This window comes from Platalea leucorodia, assembly GCF_965183815.1.
Source record: "Platalea leucorodia genome assembly, chromosome: 4".
Taxonomy (NCBI): domain Eukaryota; kingdom Metazoa; phylum Chordata; class Aves; order Pelecaniformes; family Threskiornithidae; genus Platalea; species Platalea leucorodia.
The window spans coordinates 87,627,536-87,646,119 of record NC_138826.1 but is presented as its reverse complement, the minus strand read 5'-3'; the positions used below and the strand labels follow the sequence as shown (position 1 = coordinate 87,646,119).

General features: G+C 41.6%; 1 protein-coding gene across 1 annotated transcript; it reads right to left on the bottom strand.

Annotated features, from left to right (window-relative positions):
• Positions 1 to 1,787: 1,787 nt before the first annotated feature.
• On the bottom strand, positions 1,788 to 16,845 carry TSPAN8 (tetraspanin 8; the record flags this gene model as incomplete). Its single annotated transcript, XM_082308979.1, has 8 exons — positions 1,788 to 1,841; positions 4,467 to 4,550; positions 6,595 to 6,744; positions 8,455 to 8,562; positions 8,648 to 8,722; positions 9,359 to 9,487; positions 12,186 to 12,248; positions 16,786 to 16,845. 8 exons carry the CDS (start codon positions 16,843 to 16,845, stop codon positions 1,788 to 1,790), a joined length of 723 nt encoding a protein of 240 aa, XP_082165105.1.
• Between the last annotated feature and the right edge of the window lie 1,739 nt (positions 16,846 to 18,584).

Genomic DNA, 18,584 nt, shown 5'->3' with positions numbered 1-18,584 from the left:
AGTGATTCAGGGTCAGCTCTCAGGATTTCAAATCACAGGTAAGATATGCACAGAAAGAAACAGTCTGGGGGGGAGGAGCAACCAGAAGCCAGAGTTTCTCCTTCCAGTGAGTACGGCTGGGTTATGGAGTTATGCTTTTTCTCTGGTCCACCAAAGTTGGATTTTGAATTTGAATTCTGGCATAGTTTCTGAGGTTCAGCAGAGGGAAGGGCAAGTTCCAGAACTGTCTGGTAGCTAGATGACTTTCCTTGGAGACACAAATTTCTGAAAGCAGCTCTCACTGCCTAGTGGTCTCAGTGCTAGGGAAAGGGCGGGGGACAGGACAGAAATTTTTCCTCTGGATTTGTTTTAAAAGAAAGTAGTTGCTGCAGATGAATTTTACCTGAACCCAATCCTGTCAGGGTAAGGCATGGGCAAAGGTCTCTGCTCAAGGAAAGCTTTTAATGTATTTACAAGCAACAGTTGCATGGCTCTGTCAAGATGGTAGCAGTCTGGGTGTGTTTTGAGACAGTCGTGGGCACCTGAGGGGTCTTAAAGTAGAAGAGCATGGTATGTGGTTTTCTCTTAAGGGCAGCTGTCTGAAGTTGCTCCTGAAGATGAAGATGGGGGCCCAGCAGGACTGCTGAAAACAGCTAGCCCCCAACACACATCAGTGAGGCCATTGGCATGCTGTGGAAAACCTCAGCAGATCCCTGTGGGCATCGTTAGACATCTTCATACCTTTAAAAAATATGGTCCCTGATGCCATTTACTTTCTGTCAGGGAGCCACCTGGGCCAGCAGCTCTCTGGCTGCCTGGCAGCCAGGGTCCATCCCACTGCCCTAGCCAGGAGCAGGGCAGCTGGGGGGCACTGGGGCAGCCCCAGCCCTGGGCATCAGGCATCTCCCTGGGGGACAGGATGGGCTGAGGCCAGGCCAGGACACGGGCCCATGGGTGGACCCAGCTTGGTGGGACCCCATGGCCAAGCAGGGCAGGGCTGTGGGGAACTGGAGACCGGCCTTGCTGCAGCATCGCTGGGGCAGGGGCCAACGGCTCCATGGGGCTGACACTCTGGGTGAAGTCTCACCCGCATGACTTCTGTGTACATCTTGCCTCCACATGGGCTTGGATTTCACCCTTGATGCATATTTGCAAAACATGTGCCACTAAATCCAACTCCTGTATGCAATCTAAGCATCATTTGGGCCTGAGAGTGACCATCCCAGCTGCCAGGATATTGATTTAAACGTCCCTGAAGGGAAATGTGGCTTTCCTATTTGGATAGAAGTTAGTCCCTGTGCTTCTCACAAGTAACAGAACCCTGCCCATATATACCACATCGAATGTCAAACTGACCTGCGACACTCGTAATGAAAACACCCTGCCCCACAAGCAAAGCTGCCTGGGGGCGCGTGATTCCTCAGAGCAGTCAACCACCGCAAGATCGTTTGCAGCTGTTTACGGTGACTCTGCTACGGGTGGCCAAACACCCATGTGGACACACTGCATGGTGAACTTGGAATCTCAACATGACGTAGATGCTATCTTCAGACAAAATAAACTCCTCAGAAACAGAAACAAAGACATTTATTGCAAATAAAAATTCACATTCACATCATTAAATCTTATGAATTATAAGGAGGTAATTTTGCAAATTGTGAAGCATCCATGTGCACAAGGGCTGCCGTTTTCATCAGAACAGCTGCCTGGGACATGCATATATTTATTTGAATGTGCCAAGCCAAATATACTTCTATCTACAAAGGTTTTGATTTGGCTGGTGACATCATTCTGACACTTCCACGGTTTCATTTTTTCTGGATCTGGCAGTAGAGGCTCATAGAAAACCCCATACCGACAATCTGGAAAACAAAGACATTTCTGGTATTACTTGGCAGTCCTGGAAATCCCAGGATACAACCGATACACAGTGGGAACATTTTGTTTGCAAATGTCCTGGATTTACATGCAGGCTAAATCTGCTATACAGCAGATCTTTTCCAATGTAATTCTTAAAGAACATGACTCTAGAATACAGCCATTTTAATGAAATCAGTATGTACCACAGGTAAGACTGCAGACATGATGGAAAACTTTCATTTGTTTAAAAGATGGATTGCCTCTGTGGATGGGGAACCCTGTAACTCTGGGGGTTTAAAATGGAGTTGTTAGCTGCAATGGAGCAGCATATATATAGAGAAGTTTAAGAAATTCAGACAAAAATTCAATCTTTTATTTTCTAAGGAAGTTGGCGGAACTTTCTGATTCCATTGCATATTCTAAGGGTTGTATCCCTTTAAAATCTCACTTCTTTTCCACTGTCACTCTCTATTATGTAAATATATATATAAAGGCATACATGTGTATATGTATATGTATATGTATATGTATATGTATATGTATATGTATCTATACACATACCCAGCTGTTTTGAGTGGCAAATGATCATGCAACAATTATTTTATATTGATCAGTAATAGATTTGGGATAGAAACACTGAGTCCACTAAAGAAGCTGTTGCTTGAAATGTAAAATTCCGTAGGGTCACCTTCTGTAGTGGGAATTACTGGGTGAAATTCCACAGCCTGTGACAGACAGCTGGAGAGATCAGAAGATCAGAAAGTTTCCTTCTGGATTTAAAATTAACCAGTCTGTGAAGGTGTTTCGCAAAAGTGGAAAGTATCCAAGTGACATTTATGAAGCCATGAACACCAGGATGCTTCATTTCTTTAAGGAAGAGACAGTGGAGAGCGTACAGAACACGGGGATACAGCTAAGCTGAGGGGATGAACTCACAGCTGGAATAAGCTGGCAGAGCTTCCCTGACATACCATGCCCGCATTTTCACTTGCGCCCAAGTGAAACTGGGCCCTTCTTCTAGGTATCATTTCCACTAATAGGGTGAGCTGAAACCATTAACAGCCCACAAGTGGCATAATGGAGGAGGCAGAGGGGGGAACGCTAGGGAAGAGCACTTTTCCTTGCCCGCTTCTTTTTATCTGGGTTTTTCCAGAGCAGAGGGATGGTTAAGCATGTGGCCTTGGATTTGCAATCGCTTGAGAAGTCATAATATGTTAATATCTTTGGAAAGGTTAAATGTTTATCAAGTGTAAATTGCCAGCTGACAATTTGTACCAGCTGAGGCTCATATTGTTTATTCATGACGTTTTCTAATCCTTTTATGGTTGGGAGAGGCAGCCACCACAGAAAAATGCCAACTGGAGAATAGGGAAGAACGTTGGCCAATGAACTAAAGGCTACAACTCACGTAACTGCAGTAACTAGAGCAAAGTGACTTATAACTTACCTTCAGGATACAGATGCAATTTTACACTTCTATTATATTTTTAAAGGCCTTTTAATATTCGTGTATTTCACCTATTTTCCGCCCAAAGTCTACATATAGGTGAGAGACCTGACCCCCCACATTTAGCACCTTAAATAACATGAAGCCTGTGCCGAGTAAGAAGTTAGTGGCCTGTCCTCTCCCAGCGCTGCAGCTGTGTAACTCTTCCCCGCTTACTATTATTTTCCTGGAAATGTATTTTTGAGTCGGGGCTCTTGCCCACTCTTCTACCACGAGGAGCAATCCTCTGCCAATGACGTTAAGAAGTTTTCACTCAGAATAACAGACTGAACTCTGCACAGCAATCTTCGTCATTTCTGCTTTTCCCTCAAACATCCATCGGCGGGGGGCAGGGGAGGAGGGAAGCCACAGAGGAATAGTGAAAAGAAAGAAAATGACCGAAGAAAGCAACATGATGAAATCCCCTGTTTCTTTGTCATTTTCTCCTAATCAAAGCCTATCATTCATCAAGTAGCTGACTGGATAACCTCACTGTTTTTCTCCTCTCTTTGGAGAAAATTTTGCATGTTATTCTTCAGCGTATGATGAAGCAATTAAAATAAAGAGCTTGCTTACATACTCTGCTTTTTTTACACACAGGAATATATGGAGCAGCACAGCAGGTGTGCACTCAGGCACATTCACGCACCATCTTGATGGCTAAATGATGCCCTCGGAGTAATAATTTTGTATCATAATTTCTCCGTGATAAGAATATGCAGTTTAGGGGCTAAGTTTTCTTAAGACTTTTTCCTCAAGCAAAGGAGAGAGAAGAAAAGACTGGCTATTCTGCCTTGTGTCTTCCTGGGGCTGGGTATCCGCACACCCCTCTGTCCACAGGGCTCGCTGTCAAGGCACAGCCTGGCTCCAGAACCGTCAAATCTTTGCGTAAAAAGTGCCACGTGATACACTTCTACACTTATACAGGCAGCAGGGTGGTCCGATCCCACCTGAAGTTCTCAGCTCAGCAGCCATATACTGTTTATATGAAACAACGGTAAGATTATAGCTAAGGTGAGAGGTGGTTTCCCCTTGCCTACTAATTGAGCAAGCCAGGTGTTTAAATCCCATTCCCAATGTATTTCTAAGTAGAACATACTGCTTGTCAGCTACTAAATATTTTAATGGTGTATACTGGTACCTCAATAATGGCCAGTCCAAAGGCGATCCCCATAATTATGAGCATATGGTCTTTAAGGTATTCGGCAATCACATTTCCACAAGGCTGAGAAATAAGACAAAATGATTAATTACAGGTAAGCAATATTATCCTAAGGTTATTAGGAATGCATCCTCTAAAATAACTCCTCTCACGCTCTCTCTCCTTCTTTCTTTCTCTCTGTTAAAGAAAGGCTATTTGAATTTACTCTGGCTTGTTGCTAACAAAGAACACAGCTATATGCGTCTTGTTAGAAGGATATCTAGTCTTTGCCTTCCCAAATATGAAGATGAATTTAGTACCATAAAATGGTACGATTTCAAATGAAGACGTGCGGTTGTAATGCCTAATGTTTGCATGATTTTCAGTTGACAAGGAAAGAAGCATTTATTCTTACTTTGACTTGATAATCAGTCACTACTAGGAAAAAGTCAATGCAGCAATGACCAGATCTGAAAGAGAACTTCAGTTTCCTGCTAATCTGATCTTTGGATTTGAAACTTCAAAGCCTATTATTAGAATCGGGCTCAACTATCATTATTTGGATATAAAACCTAGCTTAAATATTAATTTTGACAAATGTTTGGTGGTCTTGGGCTGGGGCTGGGCTGAAGAGAGTGATCATATCTGAAGTTCTATGCAGAGCTACTCTCCTTTTTAATAAATGCATACATCTGTTCTTATAATGACTACATCTTCTCCAGGCATTGACAATACTCCTTTTGCAAATTGTAGGGAAAGCCAAGTACGGCTTAAATCCATCAAAACTATGGTACCGTTCCAACACTACAACTGCTTTCTCCCCAGATATAGTTATATTCTTTCACCATATTTCCTCCCTCACTGTAAACACATGGGTCTTCTCCTTCTAGTCCTTCTAAAAACACTCTCATTTAAGCTGACTCAGAACTGCACTGAATTTCAAATCTTTTTTCCTGGATCACAAGAGTTGAATGCCTTTACTAGCGTCTAACACCACCATGAAATCTGTGTGTTCATGTGAGCGATATCTTGCACCTGCACTAATTTCACTGATGGCTTCTCATGTGTCCTTTGAGGGTTTGCCTGAGGCCAAGACGACCTTAAAATGTGGCCAAAACAGACTCTTTGTATACATCTTATTTCCAGATTGGGTTCTGGCATCCTCTACTTAACCAGACTGTTCCCTCGCTTTAAAACAGTATTTGCTTCTGTGGGACTGCACAGGGAGGAAATTAGTGTTCAGGCAGGACCTGGCTAAGGAGCTATGCATTTAGAAAAGTATACAACCAGAGTTGGACATTTGCTAAAATCTGCTTTGTGCTAGGTGCAGATTGGCAAACTTTGTACTACCAGCATACTAAAAATGCAGGTATTGTGTGCTAGTTTTCCACTTTTTTCCATGTTTTTCTTTGTATGCATGGAGTCCAAATTTTCATATAAGAAGACAGATAAATCTTGTAATTAATTAATTGAGATCGATGCTGCCCACCTACCAATTTTTGAGTATGCTTTCTTGTTGCCTGTCACCAGACGTTTTTGCCTTAACTGCCACAAGCTTTTCAAAAGGCTGTAGTTGTAGGAAATTACACTTTGAGTATGCTGCTATGAAGCCTACAACACGTAAGGTTTCTTTCCAGCAGATCCTGCAAAATGACTGTGGGGTTTTTTATTAAAGGACTATAAAACCCCAAAGGTCTTGCATTTAATGTGTTCATTTTTCAATATCCCTTAGCCCTTTGAAAGCCTCTGAGTCAACATGTCTACATGTTGACATGTCAACATGGGTGGGAACACAACCTTCTGAGGGAGGAATGAGAACCAAAGGGTAGCTGATGTGCTGCTCTGATCCTGACCCCAAAACCATAATAGTTTTCACCCACAGTAACCATGCAGACTGCTGAGGTGCACAGCTAAAATCGAGGCATCCCAGGAAGAGGAAGCAGCAGCATATTTCAGGTATGCACAGTAATTTCCGATCAGATGGCACGGGGCAATTCTGGCTAACGAAGAGAAGGCACAGCTTTGCCTTTTTGGAAAGATACAGACCTACTGACTATGCCAGTCACCAAAGACAACCTCAGGTTAAAACGTCCTTTTGGAACGGAGTGGAACATTATATTTTTCTTACCTCTTTATAAACGTATCTGCCTTGAAACATGAAGCAGCGTTTTGGTGATAGGTCCTCTAGTTGACACTGACAGATTTTATTGATACCAGTACCACTATTAAAATTTTTTCCCCAGTCTGCAGGTCCATTCAGCAAACCACAGCACTCGTTCTGCAAGAAAGGAGGAAATGGGGAGATGAGGAAAAAAGTGGTGATTTGCAGTTTGAGGAGAGTAGGCAAGGGAGCTGAGAGGAACGGTGAAGGAGAAATTTCCTTTCAGCTTTTCCCATGTGGAGGTTGTCCCAAACCAGTGTCTCAAACACCCTTTACATTTCCATACCAGTTATAAGAATGTAAGTAAGTAAGTGCACAAGTTTAAAAAAAAGAAAAAAAAAAAAAAGGCAAGAAGTGCAGATTTTCAGTATACAGTGCTCAAAAAACATTAACATACTGTAAAGCTAGTAATTGTCAGTGCCAGAATGGAACTGAAACATGGAACAACGCTGGGTATAGTATTTTTTGAGAATCAAGTCTTCTTTCTGCAGGTTATACTTGCAGAAGGTAACAGCTCCTGTAACATCCACATTTCATATCTTGAAAAGCCAGGCTGAAAATGTAAAATTCAGGCACATAAAACTCTGAAATCTAGAAAAATAACCACCTTGAATGATGGTTAGCACTTTAAATTAGAAATGGACTGAGGAGGCCCGGGCTCCATTTGGGGTTTGTGAAACCTAAACCAGGTGCAGTTTCACTTCATGTTCCACTTTATTCAAGCCACTAAAGCTCAGGGGTGCAGGCTTGGGTTTGAGGTCCTCCCTCTTTTAAAAAGCAGCTGGAAATGTTCACATAATTTCATATAAAAGCAAAGGCCGTGGGACATAATAAAGCAATCCTGGTCTATTTAAAAATTAATGCAGTAATTACGGGATTTTTTTCATTTTGCTCACCCTTCAATCATCTCTCCAGGGAGCTGCTTATTATATCAGAAGAAATAAGCTGGCTCAGAGGCAGACAACAGGCTGGAGGTGGAATGGGGAAGAAGTGGAAGTAATATAAGCCACCCAAATATTGTTTCTCACTTCCCTTTCTTTCACACCAGCGGCCTTTAAAAGTATAGGAATTCTTTAAGCCTACCCATCAAAGTCATCACCCATTAGGGACTAAAAAAAAATAACAGCAGGCACTCTGTCAATGTATAGACAGAGGTACTAGTGGGAGGGGTAGGGGTGTACGCCATCAATGATATCAGTGAGATTCCAGGGTATTCTCTGTGTGATACCCAGGAGCAAGCTGGCCCTAAGTGTCCACCTTCTGAGGTCCTGCAGGTGGGGGAAGCCAGGATAAACATAAGCACAGTGAAAACAAACCTCCCTTTTATCGTATTTTCTTCCCCCTTCTTGCACAGCAAAGTATGGCATTTAATGACTTCATAGCAATAGGATATTCCAAATGAAATGCACTCCTGAATTTTTCCTTATCACTGGGGTTATCTTGCCTTAAGAGTACTGGATAGTTCTTAGCTGGGATACAGTGGAGGAGCAACGTCCCTTCAGAAGGGAAAGCTGTAACAAAGGAGCAGGCGGCCTTATCATGAAAGAGCTTAGCTAACTGGCAGTCTCACTTGGGTGTTTTGTGTCCTTGCTCCATTGCTCTTATAAACACTATTGCACAAAGAAATCATCACAGAAAGCCCATGTCACGTCAAGAGAGCAGAAGCCCCTTGCGTACTGTTTTAACTTGCATTTAAATCAGACCCTTCCCCATCCCCAGGGAATGAAATTCAAATCTATGGCAGAATAGCCATAAAATGAAGCACAGACAAATGCTAGAGATGGAACAGATAGCAACAACCCCTGCCCTTCGTTACATTTTAATTACCATTCTCTCAAACTTCTGGAACTTCTCTTGAAACGCTTTAGCTTCTTCTGTAGAGCTTTGCAATGAATTCACACTCGACTGGAGAGTCTTGTTAAGTGATGTTTCAATCTGCAAGTCCAAATATTTTATTAGTTTTCGGGGTAGAAACAAAACGCTGGGAAGACATCAATGAAAATGCAGAATAATACTGTACCTGAGATCGGTACACAGCTCCTAAAATACCTCCTGTGATCTGAAGGATCAGGATCAGAAGCAGTCCAATAAAAAACTAGGAAGAAAACAAAAGGGGGAGAAAACTATAGTACTTTTGACCAAGATGATATAATTTCTCCTAAGGGAATGTTAAGCTTTCATGTGCTTGAATAACCATGAAGGTAGAATGAACCAGTCAGAGTTCCAGTCAGAGCTCCTGCAGTTATTCCTTCTTTGGAAAAGGGGGTGCTTGAGATGCAGTGTTCTCAGATGGTGATCAAAACAAGGTGCACACCAGAGCAGTAGCATGATGGGCAGTGCGTAAGTGAGAGGTGTTGGCCAGGAGGACAGGGAGGACGTTCTAGGAGGACCAGCAATGGAGCAACTGGGAATTTATGAAGTTAAATGGGATAGGTAGTGAGGGAGGACTGGTGGAGGGAACTTCGGTGATGGTTGGATGGAAAAAAAGCTAGTGACATGCTTGGGGCTCTCTGCACCCTGTCTTCTTGTTGATGAGACCACCGATCATTTTTTCTGCAGTAGAATTCAGAAGGGGCTCAAGCACAAGGTAAGCAATGAAAATACATGATCATAATCAAGCATTTGGTTAAACAAAAAGGCCTCCATCCTCATTTGATACTACTTGGAAGGACCGTATCCATCAAATGTAGCTGTGGCCTGTCAAAGGTAGCCAAATGCTTTTCTTTCTTACCAACAGCAGCATGCACCGGCTCTCCTTTATGGCACCACAGCACCCCAGAAACCCAAGGACCATAATGATGGAGCCCACGGCTATCAGCAGATCAACCCCTGCAAACAGGCTGTTGTCTATCTCCAACTCCTGAAAAGAGAGGGGAAAAAATCTTTCAGCTACAAGAAGCTCTTCGTAAAAACATCTGTATCCCCCAAAACAAGAGAAGCACTTCATAACTAATAAATATACTGATTAGCAACCATGGAGAAATTCTGATCCATAAATAAACAAACCTCTAGTGCCCTGTTCTTAAACATTTTGTTGGGCAGCTCAGTAGAACCTGGCTTTTCACAGTCTTTGTCTCTGCACAAGATGAAAGTCAACTTTACAGAGTAAATAAAGATCTCTTGTCTTTAAAGTGGCTTTCAGTTAGTTTTCAGTTGATGAATCTTTCTTTTTACTGGAAGTAGCAAAATCGATTATCTCGAAATCTCTCCTACATTAACCAAATGTTAAAGAAACAAAACCTCGGTTTGTCATTAGAAGGCCAGGCACATACTCTGTGGCTGTTCCTGAGAGAACACTTCTCAGAGCGATGCTGGATATACTAGAGAAATAGTCAGATGTATTTTCCAAAGCAGCTTTCTTTTTCTTTTTTTAGGCATGATCTCTAATATTACCCTCAGAGATGAGGACTGTATTTTGATGTGTGGGACATTCAACTAAACAATTCATATACCTCAATATTATTAAATATCAAATTATTCAGTTCCCACAGGACTGACAAAGGCCAAAGGCCAAAATAGAGAAAAATGTTCAAAGAATATTTTCTAGTGTGGCTGGTGCCAAGACTAGCAAAAATGTCTGGAAGTTGTCACATTTATCTTCTGATGGAAATTGCAAAGGTATATAGACAAGTATAATTTGAAGAATGTGTTGTTCTTTCCCCTTCCAAGTTGGACTGAACGTCCTGTTATTTATTCTTAGAAAGCTCTATTCATCTACAGCCAAATCCTTATGGTCTGCTCAATTATTACTCAGGCAAAACATACATTGGTTTTGAATGGGAACTTTGCCTGCCTACAGGCAAAAATGTGAGAAAATGCTTTCAATTTTGGTCCCTAATCTGAATTCACAGCTTTTGGGGAGTACTAAATGTCACTGCAGGAAACCAGTTTGGGACACGCTTAAGTATGCTTTTCTGAATAGGAAATCTCTCAAAAAAATAAGAAAGGATAATAGTGGTTACGGTTTTCCAAGCTCCACTGTACCATCTGAGCCATCATACTAGAGATGGTCAGCTAGCAAGTATGGCAATTTTAGCTTCTTCTAAAATGTTGATTGAGGAGTGAAAGTTGTCATTCTTCCTCTTCCACAGCAGAGAACGGCAGAGCTTTACACCATGACCTAATTTACCCCATGGCACAACGTCATCGTGGACTGAGTTCTGTTGCATCCATCCTCTGCCAGACATGAGACATCTGGGATTGGCTAGGGGCAACAGTGTCATCAGCCAAATGGCAAGAAAGATATAAAGCTATCTTCTTATCTCCACCATCTTTTTATTTCCGGATGGGAAAATACTGACTTAAAAATTATTGTTCTTAACTGACGGACTGCGGTAGAGCAGCAGACGAGTCACCTGAAGATTTGCGACTTAATCTATATTAAAGGCTTGATCTGAAAGCTGAAAAAAATCTCACACCTGGCCATTTTTTCACTTCTATGGCCAGAAAGCCTTTTTAGAAATAGAAGCATGCAAATTAAATTTTCAAATTCATTTACGTTTCTATGGCGCAAATTCACAAGAAGAAATATAAATGGTTAAACCTTGGAGTCAGATTGTTCTTCCTGTTAGTGTAACAGCACCAACATTCGGAGATTGCACAGTGCCTTTCAGAGAAGCAGCTACGAGCTGTGAAATCAGCTTCACTCAAGGCTGGCAGAAAACCTACTGTGAATCAGAGGGCAGTGCCACTGGGAACACACTTGGCAGAAGGTTGGCAGGGCCCACAGGGCCAAAGAGCCTTTGCACCAACAGGACGAGCCTCTGCTGCGTGTCTGCAAGATCAAGGGCTCCTCAAAATTGTATTTTCCCTGGCTTTGCAGAAAAGGAAAGTCATAAAGCCTGAAGTAATTTAATAACCCAGACAAAATCCAGGAGGGGAACTCAGGGGCTTTCTCCTCCCCTCCAGGAGGGCTTTTAGGCCATTTTAATCCCAAGCAAAGATTTTTGGGTCTCTAAAACTCTTTCTATATAAATATGAGGGGAAAAGGATAATGTGTTTTTAAGGAGCCACTGAAAATAGAAGGGAAAAATCCTTGCTGCCTTTCAAAGTTGCATTTACTGGGGAAATAAGAATGGTGTTATTGAAGACAGTGAGAAAGGTAAAAATATTCCTTACAAACATATCAAAGTAACCCTAGGAATATATATATGACTATAGTGTTTCAATAGGGAAAGACATTGAAAATTCTAGGAGCCGCATGGCTCCTCATTATTCTCTCTAACACTGAAATCAATAACAAAACCATCATTAGTTTTCATTAGAGGAGAGAGAGACACATGTTTTCCAGCAGCAATCAGCGTGCGTCTGCAAGAACCTACATTAATAACACTAGAAGGCACTTCTTGTAGTCACATGTCTGTGCTTATGTCAATCACTTTATCTGACTACCTGCACCATCTTGTTTAATCTTAAACATCATAAAATGCATTAATCTTTACCCGCACAAACTACCTCAACAAAAACATAACAAATTTGTGGAAATGAAGATGGGAAATGAAAGTGTGTGCAGTAGCTTCCACATTTTAGGTGGTTCTGGTATGACTGCATGCATTTACCTGCTGAGCGTCTTTGCTAACACGTATCCATACAGAGACTCCCAAAATAACGGAACCACACACCTGCAGGAGAAAATAAAGAATGTTTAGAAAGATCAGCAATTTTAGATTAACGTTCAGCATCCAAATTACACGAGATGCTGGCCAAAATTCTGAAATCTCTTGTCTGGCAAAGTGAAAGAAACATGAATTGCTGGAGTGTAGACTATTGATTCACATCCAGGAAACTTCATAGTTAAAAGTCTTCAGTTATGCATCCAATCCCTGATACTTCTACCTCATAGGACTCCACATTTCCTTGATGATTTATACATGTGGTTGGGAAGCACACAGAAATATTCTGTCAGATGAGAGAGGAATATAAATTGCTATTATACGTATATAACATGGCTGTAAAGAACGTTATTTCTTGTATAATGGAAACGCATGAGATTTGATAAAGGATGTTTGTATAAATGTTGTTTCTAGAATTCTTCAGGACACATCTAGAGACACACTCTCTATAGTAAAACTATCAGGAAACATTCTAAATAAACAGCAGTCTTTCTGCTGTTTGTATTGCAACAATACCTGGCCATCTCCAATCCTTAGAATATTCCTCCTATAAAATGCCTATAGTTATTATTACCATTACATTTTTACAGAAAACAACCATACTCAGTCATGTACACGTGAAAGTTAGACCGGCATGACCTGCTTTAAGATGTTGAAGTCAGGGCAGATGAATCCCAGGTCCAGACATGTTCCCTAATCCGTAGTTGTGCTCCTGTTTAGTTGATCATTGGTACCATTCCACTATGCACCAGTCACCCTATTCCTAAACTTGTCCGTGATGATTCTTACACAGAATTTCTCTTTATTAAGTGTTGGAGACAGGTAATTAAGAGGCTAATCAGGTGTAAGGATTGTGCCTACTGAGACAACCAGTAGGAAAGAGAAATCACTGAGGACCAGAGACTAGTCAGATTTAGACTTATCTTCCTCTATGCCATTAGTGCTCAAGCCACAAATGGCCCTGAAATGTTGTTATGAGCTTCCCATGAAGACTGGGACTGTTCCTAACCTCTTAAAATTAAGAGAGCTATTTTTATATGTTTTAGATAATTTTTCTTAAAAAATACTTTCCCCGCAAAAGGTTTCATATAATATTCAGCATCAAAGACCATAACGACTTTAGCAGATTATTTAATATGGAACAGAGCCAGCACTCAGACATGCGTACCACACATTTTCCTGCTCTAAGTCAAGCTCCTGTAAGTACATTTTAAACATGAAAAGGAAAGTTGTACAATCGATGACAGCTATATCATGTTATCAAATTTAACTAGAACTCCCCACTGAAACCTTCTGAATCCCACTGAATCCGCCCAGAAACTGATAGTATCATATGACTCTGTATTTGGGTCTTGTTCAGCAGCACTGTGCGAGCTGTGTGGCTATGCACCAGACAACAGGGGCTCACTAATGTGAAAATTTCCACTGAAGCAGCTATTGCTACAAATCCAAACAGAATTTGGCCCACTGCCTTATTTGTTGCATAGGACCTCCCAGAAAAATACAGCACAGTAGCAGAAATAAATATAGCTGAATGTACAGGAACTTACCAATCAGATGGGAATGCTACAATATTTATTTCCTTCATTCAAAAAAGAAACATCATTTATAAATCAAATTTTTTAGTAAGGTGTATATATTTCCATTATAAAAATGCAGTTGGTTCAGGCTGATAAAAAATGCTCCATTTCAGTAAAATCTTAATGTTTTGTTTCTTTTTATTTTCATACTATACAAAGTGTACAAGAAAACACGAAGAAAAGTTTTGAAATAAAAAATCATAATCGTCTGTTCCCAAAGAGTCCAAGTCGAACATTTCAAGTTTGCTGGAATACTCCATCCTAATGATTAAATTTTCTTGAAATAAAGTTTCGACTAAAGAAACTTTCATTTCAGGAAATTTCATTTTTAATGAACCAGTATTTTCCAATGAAATAAAAAGAGTGGCTTTGAAAAGGTCCTCACCCATTTTCCCCAAACTAGGTGGCTATCGTAGTTTTGCCTCAACCCTTGACCAAGAATCAGTGACCTCATCACGGTCTCATAAGCTGACCAGGAACAGGACTGTTGTCCCTCAAGTTCAATTGATCCTTCTCTTCTCGAGCCCTTCAGTCTTGGGGTGGTGAAGAAATACAGCCTAGTTAAATTAATATCACCTCAGATGAGCCTGCTCTGACTCTGGACCTGCGGCATATCAAGACTCTGCACTTCTCAGACATGGGAATACCAAACCTATGGGGAATTCCCTCCACTGGCACACACTTTTTAAGCAACCACTTTAAGGGTATCAGAAGGAGCTTTCTACAAGGTTGCTCCTGCTCAGGAAAACTTTTGACTGGAATACTTCCTTGAGATACCTGGAATTAAGTCCTAGGAAAGTCCTACAGAGAATGCAGTCTATGGCTCAGCATACCTGCTAAGTTTGTGTTGCTACTTTCAGGGATCAAGCTGCTCAGATGTGAGGTATGGGAAAGGGGCCACTTTGGCTGTAGATTGGACTGCAAGTCTGGTATCAACAACTGATCAAAGATTGCTCTGTCACTTACCGGGTTGCCTCAAACTAGGATCAGACATCAATACTTAGTGAAAAGAAATGGTAATTCTACAATTTCGCGTGATGTGGGGTAGCAGCAGAAGCTGACAGAATGAGGGCAGCAGGTGAGACTGGATATCCTGCAAACCCTGAAGAAGGGAAAGAGGAAAAATCTGACCTACGTGTCAGGTTTAATGCACAAAACTGACTTAAGATTAACTTAAGGACTATTAAAAGCTCCATATAAGCACCCAGCTCCAAAGCACAGGTCTTCAAAAGCCCGCGCTCAGCTTGCTTTCACCAAACTGGGAGGATGGAAAACTCTATGGACACGCTGGAGCCCAGCATGGGGCTCATGGGGCTGTAGGTTCCCAGGGGGCACACGTCATTAGTGAAGCCAGAGCCACTTTGCAGAGCCAGTTTAGACTGTTCCAGGGCCCACCCACTTAGAGCTGTGCTGTAAGAGCTGCTTAGAAAAAGGCATCAGGAGGCTGGAAAGCCCATTCCTGAGTCCCCTAAGATGGGACACTCCCAGAGAGATTGCAAAGGGCTTAAAAAGAAAGGACGCCACGTAGATATGCAGCCGTTGCTCTTATCGAGTTAAGGTTAAAGTCACCTTCATTTCCCACTATCAGTTCGATATTTCCACTTGCCAATTGCCTTGTGCACCTGACAGAGCAGCTGTGGGACCAGTGGCTGTAAAGGCATCACTGTTCCCTGGACTTTACTACAGCAATTTAATAATTTCCAGGAATTAGAGCCAGGAATGTGAATCAAAGAATTCAGCTTCATTGTGCTCTGTCAGCCCATACGCCTGTTTGCACCACGTCTGTTCTTCGCTGTCTTGGTAGTGCTAAACCCCTTCCTTCAAAATAAGGAACTATAGCTGCATTTCTGTCCTCCTCTGTCCCATCCAGGCAGTCACATGCACAGCAAATCCTCTCAGAATATGCTCTCAGCATATTTTTCCCCAGACTAGAGTACGGATTTTCCTACCTTTGGCATAAAGATAGGTTTGGGACATTTGTTCCACGCCTGCTTGTTTCCTGAGCTTTCAGAACTCCCCCCAGGATCGCATCCTGTGTTTTTTCCTCCTTGTGTGAGGTCCACAAGCGATTAAAGAATTTCACTAATTGGTCTCATTTTGGCTAGCCACAAATTTTCCAAGGCTACTGTTTGTGGTCCCTTTTGAATGGTATCACCTTTTCACTTGAAAAAAATCCCTTAAGGCAAAGCCCATAATGTGGCTAGTAGTTCTGCTCTGGTTTCAGTGAACCTCTGGTGAACCTGACAAATCTTTGTCAGGAAAGTTGACTGTGAGGTTGAACGTGAGAGAAATGTTCTTTAACTCAAACCTTTCCAGACTTTCCAGGACCTGAAATTGTTACAAACCAGCTGAGATGCGACAAATAGACAAATACGGTTCAGATGACACCCAGAAACCTGCCTGCTGCCCTGTGCTGTATTTGCCTTGATACAGCTATTTGCAGTACTGCCAGCCCATACCATTTTACAAACATTTACTGTCCAGCATCAGAAACTAATTATGACACTGAACATAAAGCAAAGAACCACAAAGAAGGATATGAAACCATTTATCAATTAGGAGGCTAAAAACACAAGTGAATTTTCCGTATCTTCTGTTGCAGCTACATTTCCAGGATTATGCCATTTGGATGCAAGCAGCAGACAATAAAAGCAAAACGATGCATTGTAAGTGAAGGGTCTGTTATCTTCTGACTGAAATGAGTGATGTCCCTTGACATGAGGGGCACGATAGGGAGAGGGAGACAGACTCATAGCTGGTCTAATTTTCAATGCAGAGGGAAAGCGATTTTGAAGGAAAAAGACAAAGGGAAGGACAAAAGTTAAACATATTCTCCCCTCCGGATTTAGAATCGTACTCGGGTTCCACTTACGCTCTATTTTCTTTACAATTCCTTCAACTACAATGTTCAGATAATCTTGAACACATTTCGTGCATCACTAGTAACAATTTAAACACCAACTTACCCAAAAGAAGAAGTTGAAGATGAACATGGAGTACTTCATGCAGCTGCTTACACCCGCCATTTTCAACAAGCTGAGACAAAAACAAGCGCTGCAGAAGAAGCTTTCCTAAGAGTTTGACCTCGATATAAAAGTTATTCCTGTGTCTTCAGAAAACCTCTCAAACCACGTCATATACACCGGGCTCTGCTACCGAAAGCAAAAATTGTGACCAAGGCATTGACAATTATTTAAATAGTTCCTATACCACAGGTAAATATTAACTAGAGCATTCAGGAAGCACTACCAGGTGTTACCGCTGAGTCTCCAGACTCTTATTGTGTCTTTGTGATTTGTACTTTTCTACGACCCCGTTAGTCTTGCCCTACACCTCAAAAGTAAATAGAGAATGCTGCAAAAGTCATAGTTTCAGGAGAAAGGGAAGTGAGCATAAAAGCATTTTACAGACCTGCTTTTAAGAGGTGGAAATGATTGCATTTCTTAATGCTTTTCAGTTACAGGGTTTACTCTTTCATTGCCCGCTGATCATTGCCAACATTCATTCGGTCGTGTTCACCCTCCCAGTCCAGACATTCAACCGGCACAAAGGGATGTGTGTTATCCCAGCAGAGGAGGGGTAAGGAATCTGCTGCTATTTTCTCCCTCTCGGTGTCTACTTCAGATCCTTTTCCTCTTCCTCGCCAAATCAGGACTCCGGGAACCTGAGCACTGTGGTGCACAAAACATCCCACTGTGCAGGTCTCCAAAAGCATTGTGAACCCAGCACAGCAACCACGGTTCTGGCCTCAGGTGCAGGATACCTCTCAGCAACAGGAGCTAGATTTGTCCCAGAAGACAAGGCAATAAACCTGTTTCATTAGTTTTGTTTTATGTCTTGTTTGTTTTCTTTTGTGCTCCTCAAACTAGGAATCCTGAGGGGAAAATAAAGGTATCATTGCTCTGCTTTTGTCTCTCAGCCCATTTTCTGGAGAAGCCCCGTATAGCAGTCCTTGGAGGGATGAGGGTCAGACACAGGTTCCCCTGAGTTTGTCATAAAAAAAGAAGCTTTATTTTCCAGGTGAGCACAAAGGATTTAAGTGTGAGAGATTAAGGACATGCTGGACTGAAGTGATGTATGAAGTCCCCTTGGCCCAAGCCCATTTATCAGCCTTGACTCTCAGTTCACATTCTTCAATTCTGTTGTCTGTTTTTGAAAAAAAAAAAAGGAAAGTGTTAGTATATAACACACCTGTAGATGGTGACAAAAAGATGTAACTTACAGCCTGGCTTTTATAGGATCCACAAAAAAAAAATCTACTCTACACTGAAAATAACAACTTCTAGCTGCTCTCTAAACCAACTTTTAATGAAGGTATCATGTTGCAATCTCTCCATTCACTTTCACTAATTATATTTAAACAGACACAACCATTCCCATTTTTATGAGTGGCTCTATACCTGCCTTTGACTTTCTGGGCTCCTTTCTGGAGTAATATTCTTTTTTCTAACTCTAGGAGATAGCTAGGCCATCTGACTAGCTTATTTCGCAATATCCACCCTGAATCTGAGAACGTTCCTAAAAATAATTGCACTCATGAAATACAGATTTTGTAAGGACTGGGAGAAACAACTGTGTGGTATGGTTTAGATCTAAAGCACTCAACAAATAAGTAAGTTGAGAAATGTGGGTGTCTTTATGGAGGGATGCCATAGCCACAGATGAATCATGAGAAAAGTTTAAAGTGCCATATAAAATTGTAGGAAAAGGGCCATGAAGGGTAATAAGAGAATCACAGATGACACAGAATTTGAAGAGATAAGTC